The 26,734-nt window shown below is 44.4% G+C and overlaps 1 protein-coding gene across 2 annotated transcripts; it reads right to left on the bottom strand.

Annotated features, from left to right (window-relative positions):
• Window positions 1–1,058: 1,058 nt before the first annotated feature.
• Window positions 1,059–18,845, bottom strand: LOC120858034 (L-threonine 3-dehydrogenase, mitochondrial). Of its 2 annotated transcripts, none has more exons than XM_040233939.1 (9): window positions 18,727–18,845; window positions 10,531–10,730; window positions 8,512–8,554; window positions 7,796–7,866; window positions 5,459–5,608; window positions 5,193–5,365; window positions 4,203–4,293; window positions 2,150–2,419; window positions 1,059–1,553 (listed from the first exon to the last, which is right to left on the bottom strand). In XM_040233939.1, exons 2-9 carry the CDS (start codon window positions 10,712–10,714, stop codon window positions 1,414–1,416), a joined length of 1,122 nt encoding a protein of 373 aa, XP_040089873.1. In that variant the 5' UTR covers window positions 10,715–10,730; window positions 18,727–18,845; the 3' UTR covers window positions 1,059–1,413. The 2 variants fall into 2 exon arrangements, with proteins under 2 accessions (XP_040089873.1, XP_040089926.1); XM_040233992.1 differs by lacking the exon at window positions 18,727–18,845 and adding an exon at window positions 11,612–12,852.
• Window positions 18,846–26,734: the final 7,889 nt, after the last annotated feature.

The raw sequence follows: 26,734 nt of genomic DNA on the forward strand, positions 1-26,734 counted from the left end.
TCCACCTCTTACAACCTGAGGTAGTGCAGCCCACCAGGCTCCTCTGTCCATGGGATTTCCCAGGACAGAATTTCCCAGGAAGAATACCGGAGTGGGTTGCCATTTCCTTCTCCAGGGGATTTTCCAGGGATTGACTCAGGGAGCGAACCCACGTCTCCTGCATTGCAGGCAGATTGGTTACAGCTGAGCTACCTGAGAAGCCCTTCAGAGGATTAGTGGAGCTCTTTTGAAAGCTCATCTAAGAGTGCATAGAAGGGCTGTTGTAAGGAAGTCCTCTTTAGAAAATCATGTTTGGAATTGGTCTAAATTTGGGGGCCCAGTGCTGGAAGAGAACAACCCGTGGTCCTCTGAGATTTCCATCTCCAACACTTGAGTGCACCTGAAGCCATGGAGCCCCCAAACCTGTACATTTAGACAAGCTCCAGGAGAGCCTGACGTGGCAGGTAAGGGATCAAAGTCCCAGTCACTACCCCCTAGCTCATCAGCAGGAAGGCAATCAAAGTAAGAGATGCTCCCCTTGACAGTCAGATCATCTCTGATATTTTTAGTTTTCTACCAGTAGTGTATCTTTGTGGAGAAAGCAATGGCACCCCACTCCAGTGCTCTTGCCTGGAAAATCCCACGGACGGAGGAGCCTGGTAGGCTGCAGTCCATGGGGTCATTAGGCGTCGGACACGACTGAGTGACTTCACTTTCACTTTTCACTTTCATGCACTGGAGAAGGACATGGCAACCCACTCCAGTGTTCTTGCCTGGAGAATCCCAGGGACGGGGGAGCCTGGTGGGCTGAAATCTATGGGGTCGCACAGAGTCGGACACCACTGAAGTGACTTAGCAGCAGCAGCAGTAGTGTATCTTCTTAGGGAAAAATAAATTGGAAGCGATCATTTTTGACAGGTTAAAATCTCTTGAACATTGTGAACATGGGATTAATACACAGACATTTTTTTAGGCTCTGATGGGATAGTAAAGAATTCTTTTAAATTGGGAGATTATCTTTGATGGTCTTTAAAAAGTAATCTTTGGTCTTAGTCAAGGGAATGATGGAGTCTTAGGAGTGATATTTAAATTAAGTTTAATTTAATACAAATGTCACATATCTTCCCAGAAGTGGTCACTTCATCTTAATGAAGGAAACGGAAATGATTGTGACTTAAGTCTTCTTTCTGTGATTTGGACAAGTTTAGGCAAACAGCAAAGATTCAGAAGGGCTACCACCAAACCTGCAGCATTGAGAAGACGCTAAAGCCAAGTCATTTCTCCATGTGGCAGTTCAATATGAGCTGCGAAAATTCAATCCAATTAGTCCTTCAGCCCCACACCATCTAGATTCCTTGGGGTCTGCAACCTCAGGGTTGTTATAGCTTTCCCTGGACAGCCACCCAGGACTCACGAGCTCTTCCCCCGGCCCCTTCAGTTAGCCTGGGCAACTCTGCTCTCAGAACCGTGGAAGTTCAGCATCGTTGTCACCAGCTCCGGGAGGTCAAAATCGTGCTTCCATCCCCAGTCCTTCCGAGCGTTGCTATCATCAAAGTTCATTGGCCAACTATCCGCTAGGATAAGACATGGAAAAGAGCTTAAGTTATTCAGGCTGTAGGTTTGCAAAAGGGTCTAGAACACTTTAAATAAAGGTCAACATGCCATGAAAGAAACGTTCTCTTTGAAATCTCCCTTGAGCAGAGCAGAGCAGCTATTACGGGCACACACAGTCACCTTCTTAGACTAGAGGCCTGTATCTACTGCCAGGCACTGTGAGTTGTCACCTACTAGGAGAGTCCGCTGCAGACTTGTAAGGTGGGACTGCCATGCTCAGATGGCATGGCACTCACATAGGGGCACAGTCACAGCCTCTGAGAACCCGGGGCTGCTCTCATCCTATGTCTGTTTGTTTGATATTTAAACTGGCAAATGGTGAAATGCCGACAAGTTGTTTATTTGGACAGCTCTAGTCCACCCACTTTGGACATCATTTCCCAAAACTGTGCCATCTGCCAGCTCTGGTGTGACAGTAGCTCCTTCTTCTGAAGGTGTTGGGCCCCTGGGAAAGCCACTGCACTCTCCTTCTCCTCCACGGTTTATGTCCTCGAGGACTCGTGTGGTGGACTGCAGCTGAACTTTGGTTCTGAGGTGGGTGCAGCGGTGTACCCACCTATGGCCTGTCGGACAGGATCCACGTTGTAGGTGACCTGGAGCTCTGGGACATGTTTGAGCACCTCCTGGGCCAGCTCCGCGGGGGTGAAGCTCATGGCGCCGATGTTGTAGGTTCTCATGGACAGGGACTCTGCTGGGGCCTCCATGACCTCCAGAGTGGCCCTGAGGCAGTCGCCAATGTACATCATCGGGAGCCTCGTGTCGGCTTTCAGGTTGCACTCAAATCTGCCATTCTTGACAGCTTCATGGAAAATCTGGACCGCATAGTCTGAAAGAGAAGCTTGTCTGAGGGTCATCTTATAACAAAAGTTATGAGTGAGCCTCCTGGATTAAGGCAGTGGTTCCCAGATGTCTTAGTCTCAGAAACTCTCTGTGGGCTTAAAAATCACTGAGAGCCCCCCAAAAGGTTTGATTAAGGTAAGTTAGAGGAGCCTAGCGGGTTACAGTTCATGGGGTTGCACAGAGTCGGACACGATGAGCGGCTGAGCACATGTACACACACAGCAGCATCGACTGTGTCAGAAATTAGCAACACCTACCATATCAGAAATTAGCTGGGAACTTCAAAAAATATTTCTACACTTAAAAATGATAATAAGCCCACACATTCATATGTATGATATTACATGTGAAAGAAGAACATAGATTCCAAGTAAGAGGGAATTTAGTGAGAAGAATGGTGTGTTTTCATTCTGAAAAACCTCTTTATTCCCTGGCTTAATAGGAAATAGTGAGCATCTCTGCTTCTGTGTTCAGCCTGCTATGCTACATACATTAGGCAGCCCCTGAGAAACTCCACAGTATACTTGAAAAGGATGGTGAAAAGGGCAAATAATATCTTAGTATTAATATGAAAATTGTTTTGACCTCCTGGATCCCTTGAGAGGGTCTGACTCAAGGATCCCCAGGGATTCCTAGTGCCTTTCTGGAGAAGCACTGCCTTAGGCAAATTTTTTAAAAGTAACCAGGACAGAGGAGCCTGGTGGGCTGCCATCTAAGGGATCGCACAGAGTCGGACACGACTGAAGCGACTTAGCAGCAGCAGCAGCAGCAAACCCAAAGGCTCTTTTAAAGTCCCTTAAAAAAAATTCCTCAAATTCCAGTTGAAGATATTCAAAGAAATGGAAAGAAGGCCCATGCTTTTGATTGAAAGAATTACAATAGTATTGTTAAAATGGCCATACTACCCAAAGCACTCTACAAATTTAATGTGATCCCTGTTAAATTACCTATGACATTTTTCACAGAACTAGAACAAATAATTCTAAAATTCATATGGAACCACAAGAGGCCCAGAATTGCCAAGGCAATCCTGAGGAAAAAGAACAAAGCTGGAGTATAAGCCTCTCAGACTTCAGACAATACCACAAAGCTATAGTAAAAGTCCCTCGGATGTTGTCAACTATCTTTTTATGTTATAGCTCAGAACCCCTCATATGGGAAGGATCTCTGATGTGGGAGTTACTGAACATAATGCATACTCAGTCCAAAATGATAACAATGTGGAAAACTGTATGGAGGTTCCTCAAAAAACTAAATATAGAGCTACCATATGGCCCTGCAATTCCACTCCTGGGCACATATTCAGAGAAAAAGAAAACACTAATTTGAAAAGATTCACTCAGTCCAACACTCACTGCAGCTTTATTTACTATAACTAAGACTTGGAAGCAATGTACATGTCCATCAACAGATGAATGGATGAAGATTTGGCTAATGTACACAACGGAGGACTACTCACTCATAAAAAAGAACAAAATTTTGCAATTTACGACAACATGGATGACCTTGGAAGGTAATATGCTTAGTGAAATTAGTCAGTTTGATTCTGGCACTGTGGGTGGTAAATTCCATTGGATTTACAGCATTGGTTGAGCTGCCCTGAACAAATTTAAGTCAATAGGGTTCAAGGAGCTTCTCAGATGAATTTTTCAGAAAGGATGCAAAGACTCCAGCCAGCATATGGCTGAAATGACAGCAGATCCATCCCCACTGCACCAGGCAAATAGAAGGCTAATTTTACATAAAAAAGAAATAAAAAACAACCCTACCAGTTGTTCCTCCTCCAGGCTGGGAGTCAGCAGAAATGATTCCGGGATATCTCAGGCATCGGAAATCTAATCCATACCGGTAATAATAATACTACGAGAAAGAGAAAACTTAACTTCAAAAAGAATCTTTTAAATCAGGTAGAGCAATGCAAAGAATTAACAGCCTTTTCCTCAAACGTCTCCCCATACAGTCATCTTAAAATCCTCCTTGAGGAAATGAAGACCCTAGAATTGCCATTTTTCTTTAACAAATAACCCTGAAGTTTGTTATTGTCAAATAATCACCATTCTGGTGATAACAACGTTAGACAACACAGTAAATAATAGATCAGCTGACAGTGGGGAGTTTCTGCCTTTCTTTGGAAGGAAGACCCTGCTCATTGTCCTGAACAAACCTCTGTGTTCCTGTCCTAGGAGGTAGTGTTGGGAGAGCACAGGGAAAGACAGTCACTGTGATACATCAGTTGAAGGGTCAGACACTGGCTAAAATGCCCTTTTATGGACATTTTAGTCAAGTAGTTAGGACTCTGCACTTTCAATGCTGAGAACCCAGGTTCAATCCCTGGTTGGAAAACTAAAATATCATAAGCATAAGCTACGAGGCATGACAAAAAAAAGATGTGCTATACAAGTATAAAGACAAAGTGTATTAAAAAAGAAAACCAAAAGGACAGTTGAAGTTATTTTAAAGTTAGCTCTAATAATAGTAATATCAGGAGCCTGGAAGAACAGTGCAATTCAAGTAAGATGGGCAGCAAATGAAGGAGGGGTGCCACTCAGGGGGCATGTTTGAAGTGTTGAATGTTAGCACGGGCTGAGGATTCTGCTGGACCTATGGGTACGGCCACCTGGCAAACACAATCAGTCCCCGAGCATTTCTGGGGGCAGGGATTGGAGGAGGGAGGAAGTCCTCTCCAAGGAAGAATTAGCAGGTGTTTGAGACAAAAATAGAAAAGGAGACACTGAGTCGCCTTGCCAAGCAATGCTTACCTCGCCCATAAGCTCAGCGTGGACCTTGGACACCCCATAGATGGTCCTGGGTCTCTGGATGCAGAGGTCAGGGGTTGGGTTCCGTGGAGAAGTAGGTCCGAACGCCCCGATGGTGCTTGGCACAAACAATCGCAGACCGTGCTCTGCGGCAACATCCAGGACATTGTGCAGTCCTGAAACAAGCAGCCATCACAACCTGGGAAACCTCTTCCCAAGGAACTGGGGAATCCGGCAAACAGGGCATCTGGGGCACGACCCAGACTCACCAGTGATGTTCACGGCTCTGGCCAGGGACACGTTTGCTTCCCCCACCGCGCTGAGCAGGGCGCTGTAATGAAACAGCCAGGTGATGCGGTTGTTCACCACAATCTCCCGAAGATTCTTGTAATCCAGGATGTCGGAATAAATAAACGGGCCTGCAAGAGCAGTGAATCAGGCAAGCGAAGGAGTTCAGGGGTTGAAAACTTCAACAGGTTTTCCCATTGATTTTGAATTCCATTGCTACCAACTTGGTAACAACTATTCAGACACAGCTCAGCATTTTTCTTATGCAGAATACAAAGCCCAACCCCCAGGTGATTCCCTGGTAGCTCAGATGGTAAAGAATCTGCCTGTAATGCAAGGGACCTGAATTGGATCCCTGGGTCGGGAAGAGTCCCTGGAGAAGGGAATGGCTACCCACTCCAGTATTCTTGCCTGGAGAATCCCATGGACAGAGGAGCCTGGCGGGCTACAGTCCATGGGGCACAGAGTTGGACATGACTGAGCTAACACACACACTCCATGGTTAACAACACGGAAGTCTTACACAGGACTTATACCTACTGAGCGCTATTCTAAGGGCTTCCTGTACAAGAAATCCCCTGCATAGGAACGAGTTCATCCCGAGAGCACGTTCCTAAGTCCCATTTGTTCGTGTGTGTGTTAGTTGCTCAGTCGCATCCAACTCTTTGCAACCCCACAGACTGTAGCCCACCAGGCTTCTCTGTCCATGGAATTCTCCAGGCAAGAATACTGGAGTGGACTGCCATTCCCTTCTCCAGAGGAACTTCCAAAGCCAGGGATAAGTCCAACAAAGTTAGCCTAGGTACCCAACTAACACAATCGGCTATATAGTACTATACTGCAATAGGTTTATAGAATTTTAAATGCAAAAAATACATACATAAAAAACAAACAAAAAATAAAATGTTTTTAATCTAACAGTCTAGCACCTTGAAAAGTACAATAGTACAGAACAACAGCTGGCACACAGAGGCTCACATGCACCTTCACATCTTTGAAAGTTTGCAACTTGAAAGTAGGGGACTTACTGTATATTTAACTCTCAAACAAACTTTGAGGTGAGTATTTTGTTGAGGAGGAAACTGAGGCCAAGAGAGGTTAAGTAACTTGCCAGAATCAAACAGAATTAAGATTAAGAACTGGGATCAAAACCAGACAGCTGGCTTGAGCTGAAGCTGTTCATGCCAAACTGCAGGCACCTGGTGATTTCACTCCGCTTAAATAGGCTGCATATTTTAAAGGAATAGATAACATGGGTTTACAAAAGCCAAAAACCCACCGTGATATAAATAACCCACAAATTGTGGGTTCAACACACTTGGTTAAGCTAGAGGTAGAGCCAGATTTCTGCAATGCAAATTTCCCCCACTTTCAGCACATTAATGCTTTTCCCTAAGGTGAACCACAAAAGACTGACATGGAACCAGGAAGGACTAGGAGATGTTATAAAGATATTTTTGATGAGGAACTGATCTAGGAAGCCAGTGCCATCTTCTCTGGAGCATCTTGAGGGATCCAGCTCTCCCAGACATCTTGTATTCAACCCAATAAAATGAGTTTTAATTTCTGACCTGACCTCTAGAACTTTAATTTCTTAAGTTACTATTTTATGTAGGTTAGAGCAACAATAAGAATGCAATGCACATATTTATCCAATAAAATATATTCTCGGGAACCTCAAAAAAATAAAAAATACACAAAAACATCTTTGAGGTGGTAAACAACTCAACTATAGGAGTCAGATCCGTGTGCATGCACAGGTGTTTAAGAGCAAGCCCATGCTGAAATAGGAGGATTAATTTCTCCAAAACTTAAAGGTCCTTTTCCTCATTTCAGAACTTGATTTTTGTGTGCTTTCTCTCTGAGTTAAGTTCACTAAAAACTCTGAAAGGTAGGAATCCAAATTTTTATTCCACAGATATGGCTGCAGATTATATCCAAAGATATTACTCCACGACTTTACATCAAGGTCTAATGAACTCCCCTGTCCTTGGGTCACCTGATCAAGCAGTGACTATACCAAGGACATTTTACAGAACTAATGAGGACAAAAACACGAAACTTTTTTTTCTTCTTTGGCCACACCCCCACAGCATGTGGGATCTTAGTTCCCTGACCAGGGATTGAACCCATGCCCCCTGCATTGGAAACATGGAGTCTTAACCACCTAATGACCAGGGAAATCCAAAAGCAGGAAACATTTTTAAGTAGCACAAGTGTGCCTCAAATACTCCTCCTCCTTTAATTCACAAGCCTGGTTATGAGCGATGATAAGAATCCTACGAGCTGCCTCTCCGACTGCTCTGAGAGCCTCTTACCACTAAGGAAGACATGTTCTGGGGGCTTCCGAATGTCAGACAGAATCACATTGTCCTTCCCGAATCGTTTCCTAAAGGGAAAATTAAACATACGAGACGGTATATTTGAGGACATACCAGGTCCTGTGAAAACCATCCTGCCCAGAGGAACTGCCATGTACTGCCTGGCTCCAAATCCCACCTTTATACATGAGCCCTTCTTCCTCTCCATCCTCAGCCAGCATCCCTGCGGTCCCAGCCACACTCGGGGCTGCATCTCCTGCTTACACCTTACCCCACCATTGTCCATGCACCTGTCACCAGTGTCCTCCCAGGGCCCCGGAGTCCTTCCCTCTTCCCCCCATTCTCTCTTTTCCTTTTATCCCACTTTCTCTAAATCCCACCTTGTTCCTTTTCAGTTTCTACATGTTCTTCTCTCAGTCCCCAAACATCAAAAAACTGACTGACCCAGTTGGAGGCAGGTCTTACTTTGCCTAACCTAGAACAGGCAGAGGGCAAAGGACCAGGACGGGGGACACTGAGTCAAGGACCTGAGGCAAAGCCTGTGATACTAACAGGCACAATGAAATGCATTCCAAACGGTCATTTAGATACAATATTGTAAAAGACTCAGGACCAAAAAGGGAGAGGACAGATTCAGTGGTTAAACAGGAGCAAAGAGAAACTTCACATACCCCCAAACTCAGATTTTAAATTTCAACTTTGAAAGCTCTTACCTCAGAAGGCTAGCAAGACCCACTCCAAGCTGGCCAAGACCCCCTGGATAAAGAAGAAAAAAGTGAAACTTATTTAAATCAAACCAGTTCAATTATTCCCAGGATGTAATAACAGAATAAAACTCTACTGGTAATCTTAGCTAATTAGGTGAACCCCCAGGATGGCCTGATGGAACTGAATCACCTTCTCCGAGCTAGGTCAGAGATCAGATCAGATGAGTTTCAGAGACAGAACATTCTCCAGCAGAGGGGTGGCTAAGGGGAAGTCAGGGAACAGGAAGGGAACAGTCACAGGAGAGCAAGAGCATTGCCCAGCCAGGAACTCACTAGCAGCTTTGGCTTTGTTATTTGATGGGCTATGAAGCTTGTCTCCTACGGGTACCAGAACACTTAAAGTCACATGTAATCGGTTTTTTTTTGTTTGTTTGTTTGTTTTTAAGAAACTTCATTTTGTATTGGGGTATAGCTGATTAGCAATGTTGTGATAGTTCCAGGTGAGCAGCAAGGGGATTCAGCCATACATACCCATGTATCCATTCTCCCTCAAACTCCCCTCCCATCCAGGCTGCCACATGACATTGAGCAGAGTTCCATGTGTCATACAGTAGGTCCTTGTTGGTTATCCATGTTAAATATAGCAGTGTGTACACGCTGATCCCAAACTGTCCCTTCCCCTCATCCTTCCCACCCTACCCTTATAATCATAAGTTTGTTATCTAAGTCTATGAGTCTGTTTCTTCCCACCCTACCCTTATAATCATAAGTTTGTTATCTAAGTCTATGAGTCTGTTTCTGTTTTATAAATAAGTTTATTTGCAGATATAATAGTTGGATATCAGCCTCTGGTGGGATTATCCAGAGCACCCTCCTCCATAAGTCCTGCAGTGGAATAGGAATGGAGAAAGAAGGCAAAAACTAAGAAGTCACCCGAAAAAAAGAGTAGATAACTGGGTGGGTTAGGAAGTGCTAAGAACATTAAACAAATGATTACAGCATCTTTATCTGCATGCTTACAAATGCCATTGGTGGACATGGGAGAGCTGGGGGTCTAGGAACACATTTAGGGGAATACAACCCTAAATTCCATTTTGGGAGAAAGTAATCAGGCAGGAAGATGCAGGCCGTGGCGCTTCCTGTAATCACGTGTAAACATGTGACTGAAACCAGCGCACTGACAGTAACACCTGGAGGGTGCTTTGTTGGTGGCGGGAGGAGGGAATCAAAGACACGACAAGATGCTGGGAGAGTCAGGGAGGGAAGTGCTAAGGAAGCCGACCTCACTTGAAACCCATTTACAGCAGAGGAGGAGGAGGAGGTGGTAGTGAGAGAAATATGCACACACTGAAGAATGTAAGGTGGATAATGACGTGAAGTCAAGGCATGAAATTCTGGCAAATAGAAGACAATAAAAATGTGCTAATCAATCAGCGGTGGGCTTGGGTCAGCTGGAAAGACTTGTGGGAAGACGGTCAAATGTGCAGTGAGCAGATGCAGAACTGGACGTTGGGTGGACACGAGGTGAGAGGGGTTGGCGAGCCAGTCTGCGGACAATGAGACCCAGGCTCCAGGAGGTCATGGCGAGAAGTTCCCTGAGCCCCAGGCAGGCCCTGGGTATCTGCTCCGTCTCCAAGACACAAATATGCAGTAACTGCCTGGCCGGAGGAGCCTGGCCAAGGAAAGATGAGTTAGACTCTAGAGTCCATGTTTTGTCCACACACCTTGGATCTTTAGCAGGGAAGGGGAACCAAGTCCCAGGGTAGCTTTTTCATCCCCAGGTTCCCAGGTCCTTTCTTCAGATGACAAAAGATTTGGGCAGGGAAACCAAGCCCTGTCAACAGCGACAAAATAAGCACCAGGGATTTGCACAATTCAGGAGGAAGCCAAGAGCAGATAGGAGGAGTTTCTGAAGAATACATGTTACCTGGCGGTATGTTAGACATTCCAAAATCGAATATACAGCCACACAGAAAGAAAATAATGAAGCCACGAAGGCGGGAGAAAGAAAAAAAAAGACCCAACCTGTAATTAAGACACGCTGCTGGTCTGCTTCCGAGAATGAAGTGGAGTGGAAGTTGGCATCCATTGGAATCTGCCGAGGAGAGGTCCCCAGAAGCCGACTGGGTAGGACAGAAGCCCGGCAGCCACAGGCTGGGCTCTGCAGCATCCAGCAGGCAACCTGCCGCAACATCCGAACAACCGGCATGCTCTCTGTGACACACCTATAACACAGAAGGAGCGGAGTTCAGAAAAGACGCACGCATTCCAATGCTCATGCAGCACTATTCAGAGTAACCAAGACATGGAAGCAATCCAAGAGGCCACCCACAGGTGAATGGATAAAGAAGACGCGGTTCATATGTACACAGCGGAATATTACTCAGCCATCAGAAAGAATGAAGGGCCTCCTGGGCAGCGCTAGTAGTAAAGAAGCCACTTCCCAGTGCAGCAGACTGAAGAGACGCAGGTTTGATCCCTGTATCAGGAAGATCCCCGGGGAAGGGCATGGCGACCCACTCCGGTATTCTTGCCTAGAGAATTGACAGAGGACAGAGGAGCCGCACAGAGTCGGCCACGACTGAAGCAACCTAGCGCTCAGAAGAGAATGGAACAATGCCAACTGCAGAAGCATGGATGGACCTAGAGATTATCATACTATGTGAAGCCAGTCCGAAACAGAAAGACAAATGTTGTATGATATCATGTGCGGAATCTAAAATATGATATAAAAAAAACATATCTACAAAACAAAAACAGATTCACAGATATAGAGAACAGACTTGAAGTTGTCAAGGAAGAGCCGGTAGGGAAGGGAAGGAATGGGAGTTTGGGATTAGCATAGGAAAACATCTTACGGAAAAACCAGAATGAATTTTTTGGCCAACGTGACATTCTATATAGGACGGATAAACAACAAGCTCCTTCTGTATAGCAGGAACTATGTTCAATATTTTGTGACAAATCACAATGAAAATGAATATATATATATGTATGTATAACTGAGTCGCTTGCTATATAGCAGAAATTAACACATTATAAATCAACTATACTTCAATAAAATTTTAATAAACAAAAAAGCAGAGGTTAGCATGTAACTGCTTACCTTCCAGACCCCTCAAAACACAAATCATTTAATCACAACTAACACTAAGATCGCCAGCTCCCAAGCAAAGCCATGCCCTGGATTCATGAACCAAACTAAAGAGACTGCTGAGTGTGGGGACAGGGAGCCAATCTAGAGATGACCCTGAGCCCAGCCCCATGAAAAGGGATAAACGTTGCTCATGCAAAGTTCAGGCAAACAAAGGCTGGCTGAGATTTAGAACTGGAGCCACACAGTGCTGACAACAACGGGCTCTAAAGTCACCGCGGAGGTTACTGTGTACAGAGCCGTCCACGCCAGGAACACCAAGTCGCGGATCCAAGTGAAAGCCTCCAGTCTTCACAACCATTACCATCTATCCATGTACCACTGAAGTGAAAATAGGTCCCGGACTAAATAACACAGCACCCTATGAAACTCAGATGTTAACATCTGAGTGCTAACTCAGACATTATCTTAAGGATGATCCAGACTAGAAAAGCAGATCGTTAAGGTAAAAAGGCCCCCAGCAATACTGAGTAAGCCGTGACTAATTTCTGTTTCAGGACCATCTCTTAAGAGAGGATAATTAGAAAGCCATTTTCTCCCCTCTTCCCAGATCATGTATATTTTATTGCAGTCCAGCTCTTCCTCACCAACTTTACCCAAGGTGAGCATGTCACAAGAGGAGATCAGAGTGCAGGGCTTACTCTACTGGTTCGAACAGCAACCTTCCTGCTCACCCTCCCCAAGGTCAGGTCTTTGCTCTCTGCACACTGCCCTGTGGCCTCCACCTCTGTCAGCTGTCAGACTTCCAACAGCACTGGCAGATGAAACTTCAGACAATGTATGTTAGTTTACCAATGTGGACAATTCATGACTGAGTTGGTTCTTATTCTGCAACTCTTACTAGCTAACATGTAATGCTCAATGCAGGCCTCAGGCCCACGAATGCCCTCCTGCATTACAGCATTTAACCATTGCAACCACCACCCATCCCGGGGAACCCAATTCTTAACCATCAAGCAGCACTACGATCCCTATTATGGGATGGCTTTAACAATGCATATACATTAAAAACAAAACCCAAAAGCCCTCCACCCCTCTACAGCATGTCGCTTTTCCAAGTCAAGATTATTATCTTGCCATTTCCAAGTTCAGTTGAATGCTTTTAAGGTAGCAGTTCTCACATTTTCTGGTCTCAGAACTCCTTTTGCTGTTGTTCAAGCTGCTAAGTCGTGTCCAACTCTTTGTGACCCAAGCACTATAGCACACCAGGCTCCTCTGTCTAGTGTTAACATAAATGTATTTTCTGAAAATATATTTTCCAAAACAAAAAACATACTGATCTAAGTGCCACTGTTTTACATTTACTCATCTCTTTGATGTTTTCCTTAATAGAAAAACAACTGGATTTTTGCACCTGCTTCTAACTCAACCTGTTGCTTTGATTGAAGTAAATGAAGAAAATCCAGACTCACAAAGCAAAGCAGTGAGGAAAAGGGAGCAGTATCTTAAAAGCCTTCTCAGATAATTCTGGATACTCACCTTTAATATCCAGAACTCAACACATGCTAGTTTCTTTAAAAGTTAGCTGCAACACAGAATCTGAAGACATTATCATGAAACTTTTGGACCTATAACATTAGAACCTACTTGTATATCTAATGCTTCGAACAGATCTTTTATTCCTGTATGATTTTACAATTCCATGCATTGGTCTTTTGGAAAATATTTGTTCAGTGAGTAATGCAGAGCTTCTAACTGCCAACACACTTGACTGTACAATTCCTCAAAGTTATACTAGTTAATGTCACTGATCTCATCAGAAAATTCCTAAGTATTGCGAAGCTGTCAAGTACACAATGGTGGATACAAGTTAACCTGCAACAGATACCATTGGTTGTTTCTTTGACAGGTGCGCTAGGTTTATCTTTTTTTTTTTTTAAGAAAATGTTTGCCGATTATCCAGGTATGAATAATCATACTTTGTCAGTCATTCTTTCAGGTAAAACTAGTACTCTATAAAAAAAAAAGTGACCAGTTCAGCTCACAATTCAATCACAAAAAAATACTTAATCTCAAAACAACCATCATATTTCAATACACAACAAGTACATCCATTTACCACATGATAAACTAAAAAGATAGATCTCAAGGCTCAAGGTTTAATAAAAATTAATCACGTTTTACTGTTTCATCAAGGGCATTCTTAAGTAAGGGGCTTCCCTGGTGGCTCAGTGGCAAAGACTCCGCCTGCCAGTGCAGGAGACCCGGGTTGAATCCCTGGGTCGGGAAGATCCCTGGAGAAGGAAATGCAGCCCACTCCAGGATTCTTGCCTGAGAATCCCATGGACAGAGGAGCCCGGTGGGCTACAGTCCACAGGACTGCAAAAAGAGTCAGACACAACTCAGGGACTAAACAAGAGCAACAACAGGCCTTACGTTTTCTACTTTTTATTTTTTCACAGGAAAGCATATGGCAGTGAAGAATACCATGACTTCTAGTACCAGGTGGTGCCACTGCCTTGATTCCTGCAAAGGGACGGGTACTTTTAGCCACTGCGGCTGGTGCACTGTCAGTGAAAATTCAACAGTTGCTCCAGGATAAACCATGAAATTAAAAAAAAAAAAATTCTATACCAAAGACTGGGACTATTTGTGTTTGTTGTCAAACATTCACTAAAAAGCTAGTCTTTGATAACTGGTTTGGCATTGATTGTGTATGAAAACAAACAGATGGTAAGTCCAGCCATGACCACAGGAAGACACACACTTCTACTGTCAGTCTATGTCTGCAGCTAAGTCTTTGACAAGTTACTGTCACAGTGGCTGTGCTGAGGTTTTTCCATGCTTTTTCATCCAAACAAGGCTTTATTGTTTCTCCACCCACTGCAATTTGATAACCTATCTTGTCACACTTCAATAGTTTTTTCTTTTCTAGTTTGGAAAGCTGTAACAAATAATGTTTGGCTTTTAAAGAGATCATCCTATCTACACTTAATTCATTCAGAACGGTTGGTCTCAGAATAATGCTATTGCCACCAAAATGTTATTCAAAATGTTCTGTGGCGTCAGACACACAAGTTAAATTTCTAACATCTGTAAAACCTGAGGAAAGTGTTCATATTTTCATGTATTATTTAATTTTGTACATTTATCTGGAGAAAAGTTCCTCTTTCCATGATTCAGAGGACTCTTGAGTCATTTCTCTTCAGCATTTATACACATAGATGGTATAACTTTGAGTTGAAAAAAATCAAGTCTTCTAAGCCAGTGATGTATCCTTAAATAAACTTTTTGTTATTTTTCCATATAGGCAAAGGCTCAACTTAGAATTTCAAAGCAATGACATATTGATATTAAAAGAAAATGGGCTCCAAAGATAATAGCAGATATAACAGCATGTAGCTAATAAAAATGCACAGAATTGATAAGAAAAAAAAGAGTTTATCTCTGAAAATGCATATATTTATACTTTAAGCCTGCTATCCTTAGAAGATTCTAGAAACACAAGAGTACACAAGCACATACCCCATTAGATCAGCAGAAAACTCATTACAAGCCATGTGGCCTCTAGAAGATTCCACCACATATCTGAGAAAGAAACAATGAAAAAGGCAAAAAAAATTTCTGAGTATTACTTTAAAAATAGCCTTGACCTCATGGACCTTACAAAGGTCTCAGGGAACCTCAGGGTTACCCCAGATTACACTTGAGAATAACTGTTCTAGAGTAAGACTTGCTTTGGCAAGATAGTTATCAAACTTACAAATGGAAACCATCAAAGATGACTGGCGATCAGATGAAAGTCCATAGACTTTCTCCCCTAAGCACTTTGCTTACTTTAATTCCAAAGGATGAAAGAGAAACAGGCCAACAGACTTTCCTCCTTAAATAACTGAGTGTCTCCCCAGAGCAAGCCTTGCTGGGGTGGTTGTTATATAAATCTTCCCATCTCTAGGCATCTACCTTTCTGCCCCAACCATAGCAGAGCTCAAGAAAGCAGTGGCATCATGAAGAGAGTGAGAGAGAGACAGGCTCTGAGCCCAGCTGGCTGTGATTGTTGGGACATGGAGCAACTGGCGAGGAATGGAGAAGAATAACACAAACCTCCAATCTGTGCATGAGCTTCCTAGAGGAGCAGATCAGGTAAGAAGACAAACAAGCTTGGTTTTGGACATGTTGGTTTTACGTGCCAGGGGCCAGTAAGGCTGCCTCTCCCAGGGAGCTGTGAGTCCCAATGAACCATTCTTAAAGCATGTGAGAATTCAAACTCCATGTCAAACAGGCAAGCAGGAAAGAGAAGTATCAGGGGTTTATCTACACCACAATAAACAGAATGTCCTCTGTTTTCAGAGAACATTACTTCCATTTCTTGGGGAAAAAAACCTGTAATTCAATTGTAATTTCTCTGGAGACAGATAATTCTATTTCAAAAATACTAAAAGAAACTCTAATTTGGAATATTGAAAACCAAGAAAATAGACCTTTTTTCTGAGGACGCAGTGTCGGTTTCCCTTAAGCTTGTTATCCTCCCAGATCTCTAGCTCACATTATTCTCAGCCACAGAGACAGTAAATAAAAATGTATTAGGTCATGTCTCCAGCACATTCATATGAAGCTACAAGCATCCAGCTCCCAACAGATGAATGGATAAGGAAAATGTGGTATGTGCATGTGATGGAATGTTACTTAGCCTCGAAAAAGGAGATCCTGTCAAACGCTACAACACGGATGAACCGGGAGGACATTATGCTGACTGAAAGAAGCTGGCCACAGAGGCCAAATGCAGCATGGTCCCATCCATATGAGTGACATGAGTTATCTAGTCAAAAGCATAGAAACAGGAAGTAGAAATTTAGTTGCCATGGGAGAAACGGAGAGGGGATACCAGTGCTTAATTAACAGGCACAGGTTTCATTTTGCAGGATAAAAAAAGTTTTAGAGATCCATTGCACAACACTGTGAATATACCTGACAGTACCGAATTGTACTCTTAAAAATGCTAAGAGGGTAAATTTTATGTTATGTGATTAAAAACCATAATTTACCAAATTTTTAAACATCCAGCCCCAAGAAATGGTCAGTGCATACATATATTACTGGGGAGCTAGAAACTTCAACCCGTGTAGATCAATGCTGCCTCAGAGACTCACGAAACCCCCAGCCAGTTCAAACTCCGAAGCCCTTTTTCCCACCAATCCCCTTAAATGGTTCTTTGCTCTCTGCTTATAAACCTGCTGAAACCTAGCATTCTCATCCAGCCTTCAACCTTTCCTCCCAGTCTCAGGGGTCTCTAGAGTATTTATGCTGCCCCAAACCCACATCCCCTGCCCCTCCTAGCAGGCCTTCTTGATCCACACTCAGTGAAACTGCTTTCACCAAAGGTCAGTCATTAACCCGTTGACAATTTCCTGGCCCCAGGACCCTCTCCCAGGGCTGACCATGCCCATCTTCATCTCCCCTGAGTTCTCCCACCTCTCACTCTGATTTAAGGATCAATAATGCCTGGAAAATTCCATGGATGGAGGAGCCTGGTGGGCTGCAGTCCTTGGGGTCGCGAAGAGTCAGACACGACTGAACGACTTCACTTTCACTTTTCACTTTCATGCATTGGAGAAGGAAATGGCAACCCACTCCAGTGTTCTTGCCTGGAGAATCCCAGGGATGGGGGAGCCTGGTGGGCTGCCGTCTCTGGGGTCGCACAGAGTCGGACACGACTGAAGTGACTTAGCAGCAGCAGCAGCAATGCTTATAACTGCTTATTTGCAAGGCAGTCTTGGCTTTATATCCTCCCGTTCATGAAATCATAAAAAATTCAGATAAATAAATGTGTCTTTTTTTTTTTTTTTGGCTGCACCTTGTGGCATTCTGGATCTTAGTTCTCCCATCAAGGACTGAACCTGTGCGCTCGGCAGTGGAAACGGGGATGTTTACCAACTGGACTACCAGAGAAGTCCCCAAACGTGTACTCTTCACAGTAATGATCCAACGGGAAAATCTGGCACCTCAACTACTGAGCGCTGAGGACGTATCTGCTCTCCTGAACTCTTATTTAAGCCTCACAGTAACTCTGAAGCTGGGATCTTTTCTCCATTTTGCAGAATGAATTGACCCGCCCAAGGTCAGGCACATAATTAATTACCAAAGGGAAAGGGGATGTAAACCAGGTCCGCTGAGTTTCAAACAAACCCTCCTGCCAGCACCCCCACTCTTTCCTGCCAAGAGAAAACATCTTGTACCTAAGAGAGGGGACAAGGAGGACGCATCCTCGTGGTAGCGAAGGGGCCACCTTCCTCGCTGCTCCCCTCCCCTGCAGCTCGGCTCCTCCTCCTCCCCGCTCCCCAGGAGAAGAGTACCTACCAACACCCGGGGTTCAAGGCCAGACACCGCCCTCCCTCCGGCGCGAGCCGGCGTACACTACCTCGCCAACCTCAAGTTTCCCCGTCCTTAGAAAGGGGACACCACATGCTGACAGGATTTAATAAAAGCAATTTATAAAAGCACTTAGAGAACTGCTAAAGACTTCATCAACCAGCTGGTAAAGTCTGGACTTAACGTGGGGATGATCTGAAAGCCAGGAACGGTCGGGGAAAAAAATCCTGGTGCTCTCAGCGTGAGCCATAGAGGGTCTCAGAGACAGGCTTGGCCCTGCGCAGCGGGCGCCCCGCACCTTCCCCTCAGTGCACAATGGCCTAGGAGAGGGAATCCCAAAAGACGTGGAGACGAGGGCCGCTCGCGGATCTCCAGCCTTAGCCTCCCACTTTCCTATGGAAAAGTTGTGGGGGGTGGGGGGGCTCAACCTCTAGGGAAGATGACTGGATAAACCGGTTTTATGAGAAAAACCGCTCCTGGCAGGGGCTGCCCCTTGGAAACTTAGGAAGGGCCAGTAGCCGCGCCAGCCGATCCCAGCAGTACCCCGACCCTCCCTCGGCCTCCCAGTTCCGCAGCGACGGCTGGGGACCCGCGATCACCCCGGGGAGCTCTGAGTCTGCGGCGCCCGGCCTTGTCACACCTATAGGGCTAGTGGGGGGTCAGGGGGGTCAGGCGATCCCGCGGCGTCAGCCTCCGTTTCAAAGAGGCTCAGTTCCCAGGATCAGCCGCGAGGGAACATCCAGTCCCACCCCACTGACCTTCCGAGGCAGCCGCCCAAAGATGCTGCGCCGCTGCGGCCCTGGAGACGCACGTGGCACGTAGACAGCGCGCAGAGCAGAAAGCCCAGTTGGCCTTGGACGCCCCGCGCCTTTATCCTCTCTGCAAAACCCGCCCCCAGACGCACCAATCTCCTTCTTCGGTCCTGGCAGCCTTACGTCAGCGTAGGGTTACTGCGAGGGCGGGCACCGGTTGCCATGGTAACCGACTTCGCGGCGTAAGCCCCTCTCGCGGGTTCCGCCTCCCACCCTTCTTTAGGAGAGGTCGCGCACTGCCAGCCGAGCTTTCGAATCCAGCGAGCGGCGTCCCGGTTGCGGCAGAGCTAGACCTCAGGTCTTCGCGTCGGACTGTGCAGATGAGGGTAGCTCAAGAGCCTCGCACCGTAAGGAACCTCGACCCTCTGGAGCCCCCGGACACAAACTCATTCTGGCGATTAGCGGAGGACTAAGGCAACCCACTCCAGTGTTCTTGCCTGGAGAATCCCAGGGATGGGGGAGCCTGGTGGGCTGCCGTCTCTGGGGTCGCACAGAGTCGGACACGACTGGAGCGACTTAGCAGCAGCAGCAGGGGAAGAATGCGGGACGCAGAAAGGACTGGCGGAGTATATACCTGGGGACCAAAGTCAGGAGATACGGAAGGAAGAGACCTTGAGCGACTCATTTCATCTTGGTTTCCCACGTGGGAAACTGATGCGAAACTGTATGACCTCCAAGGCCACGGGACCAGCAGACTCAGCATCACCTAGAAGCTTGTTCAGTTCAGTGTGCGCATGTGCTGTTCTTCCTGCTCACGGGGTGGGAAAAGCCTTCCTGTGAAGTATGTCACTCTCTACCTCTCTCTTTTCGGATTGATCCAAGGGATTGTAACCTCAAATGAGACACTTAAGTCGTCATTTATAATGTAAGCTGTACATTTGGGATCATGTCTATCTTTTATCTCTAGTGGCACAATGCCTAGCTCAATATAATATTTATTGAAAAAAGAAATAGTTTTCCTTTTAGAATTTGGATTAGACTTTTGCTGTTTGGGGGCTTCCCTGGTGGGTCAGTGGTAAAGATTCTGCCTGAAGTGCAGGTGACCCGGGTTCCATCCCTGGGTTGGAAAGATTCCCTGGAAAAGGAAATGACAACCCATTCTGGTATTCTTGCCTGGAGAATCCCATGGATGGAAGCCTGGCAGGCTATAGTCCATGGGGTTGCAAAGAGTCAGACACTATTGAAGCAACCTAGCACAATAACTTTGCTGTTTATTATCTTACCTCTGATAATTTTTATTTTTAATTCAGTTTATGGACTGATACTTAGCAGCATCCACTGTGTATCATGGACTGTGCTTGTTGTTGAAGATGAAGGAGTCCTGTATAGGTTGCTGCCTAAATAGCCGGAAAACAACATTTCAGTTCAGTCACTCAGTTGTGTCCAGCTCTTTGTGACCCCATGGACTGTAGCATGCCAGGCCTCCTTGTCCATCACCAGTTCCCAGAGTTTACTCAAACTCATGTGCATTGAGTCAGTGATACCATCCAACCATCTCATCCTCTGTCATCCCTTCAATCTTTCCCAGCATCAAGGTCTTTTCAGATTAGTCAGTTCTTCGCATCCGGTGGCCAAAGTATTAGAGTTTCAGCTTCAGCATCAGTCCTTCCAATGAATATTCAGAACTGATTTCCTTTAGTATTGACTGGTTGGATCTCCTTGCTGCCCAGGGGACTCTCAAGAGTCTTCTCCAACACCACACTTCAAAAACATCCTTTCTGCAGCGCTCAGCTTTCTTTATAGTTCAACTCTCACATCATACACGACTACTGGAAAAACCATAGCTTTAACTAGACGGACCTTTGTTGGCAAAATAATATCTCCGATTTTTAAAATGCTGTCTAAGCTGGTCATAACTTTCTTCCAAGGAGCAAGTGTCTTTTAATTTCATGGCTGCAGTCACCATCTGCAGTGATTTGGGAGCTCAAAATAATAAAGTCTGTCACTATTTCCACTGTTTCCCCATCTATTTTCCATGAAGTGATGGGACCAGATGCTATGATCTTAGTTTTCTGAATGTTGAGCTTTAAGCCAACTTTTTCACTGTCCTCTTTCACTTTCATCAAGAGGCTCTTTAATTCTTCTTTGCTTTCTGCCATAAGGGTGGTGTCATCTGCATACCTGAGGTTATTGATATTTCTCCCAGCAATGTTGATTCCAAATTGTGATTCATCCAGCCTGACATTTCTCATGATGTACTCTGCATATAGATGGGGAAACAGTGGAAACAGTGTCAGACTTTATTTTCTGGGGCTCCAAAATCACTGCAGATGGTGACTGCAGCCATGAAATTTTTAAAAGACGCTTATTCCTTGGAAGAAAGGTTATGACCAACCTAGATGGCATGTTGAAAAGCAGAGACATTACTTTGCCAACAAAGGTCCATCTAGTCAAGGCTATGGTTTTTCCAGTGGTCATGTATGGATGTGAGAGTTGGACTGTGAAGAAAGCTGAGCGCTGAAGAATTGATGCTTTTGAACTGTGGTGTTGGAGAAGACTCTTGAGAGTCCCTTGGGCGGCAAGGAGATCCACCCAGTCCATTCTGAAGGAGATCAGCCCTGGGATTTGTTTGAAAGGAATGATGCTAAAGCTGAAACTCCAGTACTTTGGCCACCTCATGTGAAGAGTTGACTCATTGGAAAAGACTCTGATGCTGGGAGGGATTGGGGGTAGGAGGAGAAGGGGACGGCAGAGGATCAGATGGCTGGATGGCATCACTGACTCGATGGACGTGAATCTGTATGAACTCCGGGAGTTGGTGATGGACAGGGAGGCCTGGCGTGCTGCGATTCATGGGGTCGCAAAGAGTCGGACACAACTGAGCGACTGAACTGAACTGACTGACTCTGCATATAAGTTAAATAAGCAGGGTGACAATATACAGCCTTGATGTACCCTTTTCCTGATTTGGAACCAGTCTGCTGTTCCATGTCCAGTTCTAACTGTTGCTTCTTGACCTTGTTAGAAATGCACGTTTGTGGCTGCATCTCAGATTTGCTGAGTCAGAATCTCTGCGTTGGAGCTCTTGCGAGAACTGTGGTTTCACAAGCTCTCGAAGCACTGATCTGGGACAGCAGTTCTCACTGTTGCAGATTAGAATCAGTGGGAAGTGATTGAAATAAATCAGTTACATTGTTGTGCAGAGGGGGAGGGGCGCAGGATGTCCAGGCAGGAGTATTTTTTAAAGCTTCTTGAGTAATCCCCACGTGCTGTCAAGGTGATAACCACGGGTATACGCTAGAGGTATACCTCCCAGTGTGGCCCCTGGAGAAAGCAGCCCCTAGCCAGACCTACTGAATCTCAATCTGCATTTGTAAGGGGCTTTCCGAGTAGTTTTTATGCATGTGAGGGTTTTGGAAAAACATCTGTAAGGCCTCCTCCAACATTAAGAATCTATGATTTTGTGAAGTATGTCTTTCTGTTTTACAGACTCTTAGGAGGCCCCATTTCTTCACCTTTTCCTCTTTGACATGATCTTCATTATCTTTAGTGCACTTGAATTTTGAAATTTTAATTAGATTTTGGCCTCTCAAGAGACCTAGGAGATTAACAAGGCCACTGTGCTTGTCTGTCAGAGGTGCTGCTGCTGCTGCTGCTAAGTCACTTCAGTCGTGTCCAACACTGTGTGACCCCATGGACTGCAGCCTACCAGGCTCCTCCGTCCATGGGATTTTCCAGGCAAGAGTACTGGAGTGGGGTGCCATTGCCTTCTCCATGTCAGAGGTGCAGCCCCACCTAAACTGGTGAAGAAATTCCCAAGAGACCAGGGGGACCCTAAAAATTGACTCAGCCACTGGGTCACTGCCCTTTCTAATACACCGAATCATATCATGAGGAGTTACTTTTGGTTTTCCGCAAACGGTGTGGTGAGGTTGGAGATAATACTGAGCTTGCTTTGAGGGGGCTGGAGACAGGGATGTTTCAGACTGGAGCAGCCCACTGAAGATGCTGCCAGTTTGGGAGGGGAAAGTGAGGAAGCGTACATTCAACCTTTGCTCCTGAGGACAGGGCAAGAAGAAAGGGTGATTCCCAAGGGACTGAAAGGTGAGCGGTTTCTGGGGTGGATGAAAAATGTTGTCTGCCATATCAGTCAGTGAAGGATGTTGCAGTCACCAAGCCAGCAGCCACGGGCAGGTGCCCGGACTGTTCACCTTAAGGGGAGCCAAGATGGCGAAAAGCAGGATGCTGGCCCCAGATAGCTGAGGTGCAAATCAAAGGAATGATTTCAATGAACCCAGACTCTCAGATCTTCCCATACTTAGAAAAGCACTAAATTCTTTAATTTGATGTTTGGCTTTTTTTTTTTTTTTAATAAACAGTAGTCTTTTGATGTTCTGACTACTGAACTTCTATATACTCTGGCCTCTTTCTCCCTTACCTCTTTGGAGCAGCCCCTCTGAGCAATCCGAGGCTGCCTTCTGGGCTTAAGTCCTCAGAAAATTTGCCAAATAAAACATGATTCTCAACTCTTAGGCTGTGCATTTCTTTTAGTTCACAGTTCTGATGACTACGAAGGGACCCAGACTTCTCTCCTTCACCTGGACTTGATGAGGACCTGGAGCTTGGTGCCAGCAGAGGCCTCTTGGGCCCATCCGCCTCTTCAGAAACTCCAGAGGAATCTGGGTGAGTGTCTCCTGGTTCTTGAATCTCTTGTTGATGATCCTAAGTTTTATTCAGTGGTATTTAAATTCTCTGGAGGAGTCAGTTACCCCTGAAACTTAGATTCAAGAAGAGGTACCTGGGTTGTCCTCAGAAAGACACTGGGAAGATTTCTGCTCAGCTTAGACACCGAGAGGCTCATCCTCAGTTGAGAGACTGGGACGACTTTGCTCAACTGGAAGTCACTGGGCAGGGCTGGGCCGGGGAATGAAATGGAAGACTGGCATCATTTGTCCTTGAATTGGTAGTTGGAATAGTTTGAATAGAGTTTGTTGAAATAAAAGTGATCTCAACAAACAAACAAACCCTGCTATGGGAAACAAAGCTTTCAAAAGAAGAAGGAACGGTAGATTCAATTCAGTTCAGTCGCTCAGTCGTGTCCGACTCTTGGCAACCCCATGAACTGAAGCACGCCAGGCCTCCCTGTCCATCGCCAAGTCCCAGAGTTCACTCAAACTCATGTCCATTGAGTCAGTGATACCATCCAACCATCTCATCTTCTGTCATGCCCTTCTCCTCCTGCCTTCAATCTTTCCCAGCATCAGGGTCTTTTCGAATGAGTCAGTTCTTCGCATCAGGTGGCTAAAGTATTGGAGTTTCAGCTTCAACATCAGTCCTTCCATTGAATATTTAGGACTGATTTCCTTTAGAATGGACTGGTTGGATCTCTTTGCAGTGCAAGGGACTCTCAAGAGTCTTCTCCAACACCATGGTTCAAAAGCATCCATTCTTTGGTGCTCAGCTTTCTTTATAGTCCAACCCTCACATCCACACATAGAGTATCCAATCATAGAGTGGTCATCTATTATTGGGAATCCTTTTTGGGATTATCTGAGTTTTTCCCCCCACTCATTTTAGAAAATAGAAAACTGATGAAGTAAATTGTTCAAGGTCATAACTAAGATTAGAACTCCGCTCCTTTCCCTCCTAATCCAGTACTCTTTCTCTTGTACTGTTTGTCATATATCAAAATGTTGTACTGATATGAGTGTTGGTGTGATACTTTCATTTATTAAAATGAGTAAGATGAAAGGGCAATAGTGAAACCATGTCAGAACTTCATTCGTCAGTGTTGTGACTTCTTTGCTGAATTAGGTAACAGTTTCTAAATACTGGAAAAATGATTCCTTAATTTTTTCTGTGCTATTTATGGTGTAATGACTCAGACATGCATTCTCTTATTAAGAATAAGATTCTTATTAAGTCTGATTCTCTTATTAACACAATCTCCGTCAACATCTTAACCAGAAATTGGCACACTTTTTCTGTGAAGGGCAAGAGAGTAATATGTTAGGCATGATGAGTCTCATATAGTCTGTGTCACGTTTTCTTCATTTGTTTCTATAACCCTTTTAAAATGTAACAACTCTTGATTTACAGCATTTGCCCATTTCCATGGTGTAAGTATTTAAACCATGGCTGATTTCAGCCTACCAGCATGATGCCACACTGCATTTGGATTTCGCGAGAGATGTACTGTGCCACATGGCAATATTGCCTTAAGTAATATTTCCACCATAACGATAAGCTACAGTAACCAATCTCAAGAGCATACAGAATAAAATAAAACATAGTAAAATACATAGGAAGTGGTGAATTTGGTTATTAACTACCTTTGTGATTTCATTTATTTAATTGTTAAGTTCATGTAATTTGATTTTTAATAATGCCTCTATTTAAGAAGCGGCTGACAAAATTCCTGGAAAGTTAACAGTCAGCTTCAGCCCTGGTAAGTTGGTTCAGACTGGCTCCAGCAATGGCAGTTGATGATGTTATTCCAAAGGGAGGCTTCCAGTAGATGGGTTCATGCCATCATTGCTCTGTATTATAATACTCAAAATTAAGTACATTATAATACTCAAAATGTATTAAAGTTCTGAAATGTCAAGGTAGGATAGGTTTCATGTCTTTTCTGTTTTTTTTTTTTTTCCAAAAAATTTAACTTGAAAGGAATCTCCAGTGTTAGAAAAATACTTTGTTGAACGGCTTCCTGGAGTGCTGAGAAAGGGCATGTTACTCCAGGCCTTGAACTTAAACATAGAGGAGAGCTTTCTCATATTGCTCTAATGACTACGTAGTGATTCTATTTTGAGGTTTATTTTAAAACGAATCTGAACAGCCTGGTCACATAATCAGCCACTCAGTGTGGTAAAGATTAATTATATGAATCCTGGCTTTTTTTTTAAAAACTTGTGGTCAAATATGTAAAAACCATAAAATTCATCATTTTAAGCATTTTAAATGTACTCATAAAATATATTCTCACTGTTGTGCAAACATTGCCACCATCTGTCTCCAGAAGTTTATTGTCCCAAACTGAGACTCTGTACCCATTAAATAGTAAGTTCTCATCACCCCACCACCACCCCAACACCCTGGCAACTGTCATTCAACAACTTTCTGTCTCTCTGAATTTGACCACTTTAGATGCCTGCTGTAAGTGGAATCACACATTATTTGTCCTTTTGTGACTTATTTCACTTAGCATGTTTTTAAGGTTTATCTGTGTGTGGCATGCCAGAATTTCTTTCCTTTTTTTAAGAATGAGTAATATTCCATTATATGTGTCTATCATATAGGGTTGTTTCCACCTTTTAGCTCTTGTGAATAATGCTATACTGTGAGAAGCCCCAAGTTTAGTTAGAAAAATCCACCCATGAACATGGATACTGTATGGCACCAGACAAAAATTCACTTATTGAAAGAATGTATATGGATATTTTTAGCTTAGTGAGGGTCAGTTAGATATTCTAATAAGGCTTGGTTTGCAAACACGGTGGCATTCCTTCCATGTTTGAAAATGGACCTATTTATCTTTTTTGTAAGATTTAAATACAATATGATCAATATCATAATGGCAGTCTAATCTCTGCCAAGAGCTTCCCCAGTGGCTCAGCGATAAATAATCCACCTGCCAATGCAGGAGACAGAGACATCTGTTCGATCCCTGGGTCAGGGAGATCTCCTGAAGAAGGAACTGGTAACCCACTTCAGTATTCCTGCCTGGGAAATCTCATGGACAGAGGAGCCTGGCAGGCTACAGTCCATGGAGTCACAAAGAGTCGGACCCAACTTAGCTATTAAACAATGTTTTGGTTATGTCTTTCTAAAATAGTTTCTCCAGATGTTTGGTAACTTGAGTTTTTCTAAGTTAAATTAAATGATGGGAATTCATTGAATTATCCAAGTCAGTTCAAGTAAGATAAAATACCTGAATGTTAACTGCTAAACAAGTCTAAATTGACTTACCTTGTCTCCTTATGAGTGAGTGTGTGTGCTAAGTTGCTTCAGTTGT

Source organism: Oryx dammah, unplaced genomic scaffold, assembly GCF_014754425.2.
Source record: "Oryx dammah isolate SB20612 unplaced genomic scaffold, SCBI_Odam_1.1 HiC_scaffold_1, whole genome shotgun sequence".
Taxonomy (NCBI): Eukaryota; Metazoa; Chordata; class Mammalia; order Artiodactyla; family Bovidae; genus Oryx; species Oryx dammah.